This window comes from Alnus glutinosa, chromosome 4 (genome assembly GCF_958979055.1).
Source record: "Alnus glutinosa chromosome 4, dhAlnGlut1.1, whole genome shotgun sequence".
Taxonomy (NCBI): domain Eukaryota; kingdom Viridiplantae; phylum Streptophyta; class Magnoliopsida; order Fagales; family Betulaceae; genus Alnus; species Alnus glutinosa.
In genome coordinates, this window is record NC_084889.1 from 7,447,454 (window position 1) to 7,456,573 (window position 9,120).

At 36.6% G+C, this 9,120-nt stretch overlaps 1 protein-coding gene across 1 annotated transcript; it reads right to left on the bottom strand.

Annotated features, from left to right (window-relative positions):
* Positions 1-437: 437 nt before the first annotated feature.
* On the bottom strand, positions 438-6,382 carry LOC133865762 (laccase-14-like). The gene is made up of 7 exons (XM_062302231.1): positions 6,205-6,382; positions 5,692-5,843; positions 5,250-5,494; positions 3,201-3,326; positions 1,706-2,297; positions 929-1,281; positions 438-811 (listed from the first exon to the last, which is right to left on the bottom strand). Exons 1-7 carry the CDS (start codon positions 6,307-6,309, stop codon positions 672-674), a joined length of 1,713 nt encoding a protein of 570 aa, XP_062158215.1. The 5' UTR covers positions 6,310-6,382; the 3' UTR covers positions 438-671.
* Positions 6,383-9,120: the final 2,738 nt, after the last annotated feature.

Consider the following 9,120-nt stretch of genomic DNA (forward strand, 5'->3'; position numbering starts at 1 on the left):
TCTCGACGGATTTTAAAAAAACCGTCAAGAATTAGTCCTTTTTTTTTGTAGTGAGGGAAATTGTAAAATATAATGTAACGATCTTTTTTGAATTTTGTGATCAACATACAAAAAGGGACATATATTATTGTTTTTTCAGATGGAAATTTTGTATTTTTATTTTCTTATATTAAGCACAGGGAAATAAATCGTATGAATGCCACCACAGCTAATAACTAGACTCTAGCTTATGGCCTTTTTTTTCTTTTTCTTTTTTTCTTTTCTTTTTTTATTTATTTATTTTTTTTACATGTCCACACAAGAGAGGGATGAGAGATTCAAATTAGTGACCTCCGCATTATGAGGCGTGATTCCCAGCCAATTGAACTACTCCTTAAGAACAACTCTAGCCTATGGCTTTAACCACACTGAGCAGACACATTTTTTTAGATGATAACTTTCATAACTTCTATATATAAATCAAGTCCTCCAACAACAGGAGAAGATATATACTACATATTCAAAAAGGAAAACAATTACAATACGAATTGATATTTTCCCCCAAGACCTAGTTCAAACCACATCTCGACTTAACTACACCGCTACGCACACAATTATCAATTAATGACGATATAACTGCATTATTTTATTCAAACAACATATTTATTTTGTCGAGACATTTACAGGTTAATCTAGGCCTTTGAACAAGGAGGCATATAGGCAGGTGGTGGTCGGATGCTCGTTGCATTAGTAGGTCCATTCCTCACTATCAGCACAGTGTCCATACCCCAGCTTGCGTGCCTTTCCAAATGACAGTGCATAAACCATACACCTGAAAATTATATATATATATATATATATATATATACATAGCTTAACCATGTTAGCTAGTTCATAGCTCGTGGCAAAATAAATAAATAAATTAGCTAAAGAATATATATATATATACCGGGATTATCAGCAAAAAATCTGATAGTAGCCCATCCATTCTTACGAACTCCGATGGTATTAACCTCCGGTGGGTCGATTAAATTATAATTCGGAGGATCAGTCACATTGTTGAAATTTCCCGACCCATTTCCGACCAAGTAGAAGCTAAAACCATGCAGATGCATGGGATGATTCTCTGCGGCGACGATATTAGTCCCTTGGAACACAATTTCAACCGCTTCACCATACTTTATCAACTTCGCTTTTGTTCCCTGGCTTGGGTATAATGTGTTATTTCCTACATCTCCTGTGAAGTTGAAAATATATGGCGGCACACTTGGGAAATCACTAGCGAAAACCCCATTCAACCCACTGCATGCACGCATCAAACACAATTTTAATTAAGCAAAATATATATAGTATATAACATATCAGAAAAACTTCACTTAATTACCGGTGTTAATTTAGTGTATTCATCGTTAAACTTTTTTCAATTTTACCCGTCCGTTAGAATTTCTGTTAAATCTTGTCAAAATTTCTAAAATAATCCTACATTTTTTTCTTATTTTTATTATTAATTTTTTTTTTAAAAAAATGAAAGTGCGCATATACCCTTCTAACTACCACTCTACTGTCGATATCCCCTTCAAACTACCAATTGTGTCGATCTCTCCCATAAACTACCAAAACACTGTCAATATCTCCCCGATAAAAAAAATACCCTTCATAAAAAAAAAAATTAAAAAAAAAAAAATATTAAAATTATAACAAAAAATAAAAACCAAAAATTAATTACTTGTAATATGCTTGCAGGACAGCAATAGATGGGGTCTCGAAACTGATGTTGTTCAAGCTAGCAGACATGCGATTACCGTGAGGCCCCGAACACGATGTATTAATAGGGCAGATCAACTGGTTTACGGAAACCGCTATGAAGATTCGTGTAGTGATGTTTTTCGGGACGTTGACCGGGTGTTCTTTGCTTGCCAGGGCCCTTAAGCGAGTGGTGAAGTTTCCAGCTGCATCTGTGTCATTAAAACTAGGAAGCGTTGGAAACGGAATTGATGACGGCGGAGTATAGTTGCCGTTGTATTGGAGAATTGCTGTAGTTGTGGTCCTGTCGGACCCAACGGTGCCGTCGACGTAAGGAGTTGAAGCAATGTAATAGAGGCTGCGAGACTGGTTCATGGTTACCCGAACATCCATTGTTTGGCCTGGGGTTATCATGATGTAGTTGGTGGTGATGGGCTTGATGTATGCACCATCTGTCCCGACAACCGTGAGATTGTGTTGTGCAATCCCGAAGAACTGTTCTTCATTCATCACGGCATTTATAATGCGAAGAAGATAAGTATTGCCATACTCCACCGCTAAATGATATGTTGTCCCTGCAACATGAATTATCAAATTAATTGTCGTGTTACATATAACATTCTTAATTTTGCGAAATATCTTTGCCTAAATTTTCCTATTTATCTCCACCCGATATCTTTCTTTGAAATTAGCATAATATTTAAAGAAATTAGAAAATAGGGAAAATTTCACTTACAATTCCTGATATTTCATCACTTTTGCAATCATAATCTCAAACTTTAAAAAGTGTTAATTGAGTGTATCCATCTTTCAAGTTTAACCATTCGTTAGAATTTTTCGTTAAATTTTATCAAAATTTTTAAAATACGTACTCTTTTTTTTTTATTAAAAAAAAAATTAGAAAAATTTTCAAAGATTTAGGCACGGGTATTTTTTACAAATTCCGTTAAATTTTGACCAACAACTAAATCCTTAAAAAAAATTTCGTAAAAAAAAAAAGGGGGTATTTTGAAAATTTTGATAGGATTGAACTAAAAATTTTAACAAATGGTTGAAATTGAAAAAAAAAAATTTAAAAATGGATACCATAAATTGAAACTTTTTAAATTGTTTGAGTTTATGATTGCAAAAGTGGTAAAAGATCAGTGGTTGTAAGTGAAGTTTTTCTTAAAAAATATTTGGAGTATTACAGCTTTTACTACAAATCCCTAACAAATTCACATGGTGGTCCATATTTTATGAAACTGGGTCTATCATGTGGCAATCACATTTTGCTAATGTGATAATTAAGTCCATATAAATTGTCATATCAATTTGTAAACGTAGTAAATATTAAATAAATTGCGTCTACGTAAGTTTATAAAAAATTTGCAGTAAAAATTATAATTCCCCTATCAGCACTTGGCAGAAAATGAAAGCGTTGTTGATTTGGTGAATGTATTAGTTTAGAGCTAATAAATATTGTTTGTATAACATACCGTTGGAACAATTATACAAGTCTCCCGGTTGTCCGTTGATAGTGAAGGCATCTGAAACCTTTGGTTCACCACCAGTTGCGAGGGCATCGTCGATTATCGCCATCACATCTCCCTTATACCAATCCCCTGTACGTCCAGCATACATCAAAAATGAAAAGATTAACATGCTAATTAATTAATACTTGGCATAACTTCCCCTTTTCTAGGTACGTTGCTGATAAAGTTTTTTCTATTTTAGAAATTGTGTCACATTATTAAAAAATAAAAAATAAAAAAGACCCTATAATTAGCTATTAATTCTGTTACTTCAGTAGACGGCATGAGTGGAAAAAAATAAACATAGACTGAAGCTTCTTGGAGGACAAAAGAGCTCATTGGACACGTGAAAGTTTTATTAATGGGACGCACTACAAAAATTGCTGCAATTAGTCGCGTGTTTATAGTAGCGGTTACTGTAGCTACGCGGCCAACTAGCCACGTGTCTTTATGACAACGTGGCAGGTTGCATATAAAAAACAAGTAGCCACGTGTAATAAATTGGCCACGTGTATTTTTTACACGCGTCCAATTGGCTGTGTGCATCAAATAAACGTTGCCAACTGATTTTAATTCCCCCTCTTTTTTTTCTTTTGCATTTCCCCGCCCTTTATCTTTTCATTTCCGCATTTCTCTCTCTTTTTCATTTCCCCACGCCCCTTTGACTTTTCTTTTCATTTCTTTTTTCTTCCTTCTTTCCCTTATTTCTTCCCCTTTCTTCACACAGTCACAAAGAGGGAAATGGAAGAGGGAGACCAAGAGAGATTTTGAGATAGATCCGGCGAAAGACGACGGAGCTGGAGTCTGGAGGGTCATGGCCCGAGAAGTTGAGCTTGTGGTCGACCAACTCTCAGAGATGGAGGAGATCCGGCCGACTCACCCTCGTCGGCCGGTTTTTGGTTTGATTTCCGTTCGGTTTTTCTTTTCCTTCTTTCCCTTTTTCCCACGCTCGCCGTTCCTTCTTCTCCTTTTTTTTTGTTCTTTTCTTCACACAGAGGGAGATGGAAGAGGGAGACCGATCGGAGATAGATCTGTGATCGACGATGGAGCCGGAGTCCGAAGGATCACAGCCGGAGAGATAGAGATCTAGATCGACCGATTCTCAGATATAGAGGAGATCCGGCCGACTCATGATCGCCGGCCGGATTTTGAATTTGATTTTGGGTTTCTCTTGTTTTGGTTTGATGATTTCCGACGAGTGGTTAAGGGGCGACTGGGTTTAATGGCCGGCGTGCTGCATTTTTTTTTTTTTTTGATTTTATTTCCGACGACTTCTTGTTGTTTTGGTGTATTGAATTTTTTCCCATTTTTGGTTTTTGTATTTTTGGTTTGATGGGTTCGAATCCGGCGATTGGGTGATTGCCGATCCCGGCCTGGATTTATGCCGAATTGGGAGAAGAAAAAAGAAAAAACAGGACATAAATTTATGTTCTGTTTTTTCTTTTTTCTTCTCTTTTTTTTTTAAAAAAAAAAAGAACAAAAATATTAGTCACGCGTCTTTCATTACACACTGCTAGAAGTGCCTATTTTTTCAGAAAAATGAAATTTCAGTTAGCCACTTGGAGTGGCATGTGGCTAAATGCTACATGGCTAAATAGCCGCATATATAAAGAGACACGTGGCTAAAATTGCATTTAGTCACAACTGGATTCACTGCGTGTAATTGGCCGTAGCTAAATGCACGTGGCTAGCAAGCCATGTGTATGACCCCATACACGTGGCTAATTGTAAGTAGCTAAAAACAAAGTTTTTTTGTACTGACGGCTTAAATTTTGGATAACTTTTGAAGGACTATATACTTTAACCAAAAAGAAAAGCATCATCATGAGTCAAATAGAAATATGGGATCGAAAAAAAATAGATAAATAATAAGGTGTAGAGTATTTTTTTTAAAAAAAAAAACAAATATATATATATATACTAAACCGAATGTAAATGGTCTTTTATATATATATATATATATATATATATATATATATATATAGAATCGAAGTAGTTGATGCGATGGAATACCGAGTACAATTGTTTCTTGTGCATAAGGCTTTGGAAATGGATAAGTTGTCGCCGGAGTTGGTAGAATAATAATAGCACCGTGAACGGTGGCACGTGACCAGTCACTATGGGCATGCCACCAAAGGGTTCCTTCTTCTGTACTAAATATGACCTCATATGTGAAGTTTGTTCCCGGTTGAATTGGGCACTGGGTAATGTTCTCCGGCCCATCCGACCAAGGATTCCTCGGCTGTCTTACTCCGTGCCTATCAAGTCAAAAAAAACACAGAAAAAACAAAGCACAAGAGAAAACAATCATGCGCGTACCCGTTGGCGGTGGGAAGTGTTTGTTTTTTTTATTATTATTATTATTAATTAATTAGAACGTGTCAAATTGTCAACCATGAGGAGAGAGAGGGGGATAAAAAATGAGTGGATATGGATAGAGATAGTGATAGTTTACCAGTGAATGGTGACCCCATATAAGCCCTGGTTGTGGACATTAACGAACACTGTATCTCCCCTGTGAACTTGAATCGTTGGTCCTGGAAAGCTGCCATTTACAGTCAGAATGCTCTTTGTGCTGCACAGCCTTGTAAAATTTGTTTCTTTTAGCTGCAATGACACCAACCCAAACAAATCAAAAGGTTAATCTTTATGCCAAAAAAAAAAAAAAAAAAAGAAGAAAACATGTCATGTCCAATTGTCACTAAGAGGCCCTTTCATTTGCCGTTCATCAATTATAGATTGTAATACTAATTTCTAAATGATTTTATAGTAGGTAAGATTTTTTTTTTTTTGGAGGTACGTCTTATCATGAGGAATTTAACAAAAAATAGAAAGCACTAGCAAATTACAACCAAATCTCAATAAAGTTAAAAATAAAAAAATAGAAAAGAAAAGAAAAGAAGTGCTTGCAAATTACAGCCAAATATTAATCCAAAAAAAAAAAAAAAGAAGGGAAAGAAGTGCTTACAACAAAATCATAATGAAGGACATCGCCTCTAGCCATGCAAAGAAGCCCACCCAGAAACTGGATTGCTAAAAACCCTAAGATCAAACTCATCCATTTTAATCCCATTTTGCCAACTATTCACTCAAGTCAATGCCTGATCTCCTGTGTACTTCAGATCTCCCCCGGCCCTTACTTCTGTTATCTCGAGCTTGCAATTGCAAGTATTTATAGAGCCTTTTTGCCCATGTTGCTTCTCACTCTTGGTCTTTAATTAATCAATTGGTTGAATGTTTCAAACAGTTACCTCATAAAATATAAAGAAATGAAAACCATGGAATTATTAAAATTATCTCTTGTCATCTTCAAATGGAACAAAGTATTATCCTTTAGATTACACGGTTTGATATATTTATATAGCCTATTATGGTCTTTCGTGGGTAAACTGCTCAGCTTGCATTTTTCTTTTCTTTTTGCTAATTAATTGGAAGGTGATATAATTAATTGTCAAATATGATCCAAGTCTCGGGCTCTCACCTTTGACATTAGCTCACGTGGGTTTAATTTAATTGGTTGCAGTTTTTATCTTAGGCCAAATATGTAAAGATCTCTGTGCTTTGTGTGATTTTCACATTAAGATCGTTGGGAATAAATCCCACTCTGACCAGCTTAAGGAAAGAAGGGGAATAGTCATTCCCTAGGCCTAGGTTGGCCCAGGATCAAGCTGTTCCTGACAGGGCGGAAGTTGTACCCGATCGGGTATATAGAAGATGACCCGACCGAACGGGAGAAGAACCGACTGGGCATTTACATTCGGGTACACCGAGACTTGCAATACAAGGTACACCTACCTTGACGGACTTGACTAGGAGTTAGTCCTATATATGCGCCATACTGGGTGTCTGAGCACCATGCTGTGTTACTGTTCACCTCGTACCGAATCACTATTCACTCCATACCGTGATGGTTGGTGATTCCCTGAAAATCCGGAGGAAACTGTTCTCGACACAGTGTCCTCCACTTACCCGAGATTGCTTATAAATACCAGACTCCCCAAGTATTGAAGGGGGATAATTTTTCAACTTTTGCTCTCACCTACTACCGGACTGACTTAATTATTGGAGGGAGGATCGCGGGCCAACCCCCAACGCTTCCTTGTTGTTTTGCAAGTTATCCGAGCGCCCTGGAGGGTCCGAATCACCTAGAGGGATCTAGCCACCTAAAGATCGAGCTGAGCCACTAAAAGAACGAAAGTTGGAGCAGACTCGTCACCGATCAGATATTGTACCAACAAAGATCTCAATTTTTAATATTATAAATTTAAGTCTGAGTTTACCAAAATTTTAAATCTAATACTATTTTTCCTTATAAATAATAATAATAAAAAATAAACAACATTAAAATACAATTATACCATTTATATTATTTAAAAAAAAAAAGAAGAAGAAGAAGAAGAAGAAGAAAAAAGGGCCCCGACCTCGACATCCCTTAGATGGGTACGTGACTCACATCTTCCTTGGTCATGGGGCTATCACATTCCCTGTCACAGCCTCGGTTTTTTTTTTTTTTTTTTTTTTTTTTTTTTTTTTGTTTCTTTTAAAATTTAGTCCCTACGTAGATCTCGTTTGATTTCAAATATTTCCCTTTATGAACCTACCGTACAATTAGTTAACAATGTGCCATGTCAAGTTAATTAATTAATGGCATGTAACTCTCATTTGACACATTATATGACAAGTACCACACGTACCACATGGCATATTTGTTTTAAGTCACAATTTTTTTTTTTGTTAAAAAAAAAAAGAGATCGAGGTGGCCGGTCATCCCTTATCTGGTAGGGGCACCGCCTCTCATTAGTGAGCTAGGTCGTCCCTAATATGATGAGAGGGATGCCCCTCATCAGAAGAGTGGTTTAAGCCCTAGCCTTCTCCTATGAAGGGAAACCTCCCCTCTCAAAGAGGTGGTGATCCTTATTTGTGAGGGTTAGCCCCCCTTCACTAGTTAGGAGTGGGCAGCCAGTCACTTCGTAATATTTACACTATTGGGAGCTGTTAGAAACACACTCACTACGCACCAAGTGCACACTCACCCTCTCACATGGAGTGGGTCCAACCTGGAACCACCCTATGTGAGAGGATGAATGTGTTTCTATCTTTTCCTTTATACTATTGGGGAATGATTCATGCACTACTAGTGCACTACCCTAAGACAAATTGGGGTGGGACCCAAACATTGAGTTCCACCCCAATGTGTCTTGGAGTAGTGCACTTGTTGTGCACTAGTAGTATTTTTAGCATTTCTCTTACACTATTACACCTATTTCTAAAAGTTTAGCAAAATATATAGTCGATCAGTCCATTACAACAAAGTTAGGGTTCCCTAAAAACATAACCAAAGTTCTACGCAAAATAAGCGATCCCTCGATAAGCTCCAAGCTCCTCAAGTTTTGCTAGGGTACGTGGATAATATCCGGACTCTCTGTTACCTCTAAAAATGTAAATATGATTTAATGAGCAACCCTGGTAAATTGAAATAATTAATCACCAAAGTGAGGTCGAGCCGTTACTTACCAACCGAAATTTGACACAAATTCAGTACAACATTTCCTAATATTTCCTAGGGTAATGATTCACCCCATAGATACCATTTTTTATCACCATGCCTATGTGGCAAAGTGGTCCTCCATTACCTTTTAAGTTTGAGTAATGATTCAATACTACCAAAACATACAACTTTTCACCTTAATTTATTTTTAAAAAATAAAAAAACTCAAAAAGTAGTGGAGGGAATCATTACTCTTTGAGTTTTAAAAATAAAATAAGGTAGGGGACCACCTTACCACATAGGTAAGGTGGTAAAAAGTAATATATTTGGATGGTGGCATGGTGAATCATTACCTTATTTCCTAAATTAAGATTTTCATGTTGCATTAATTTTCAT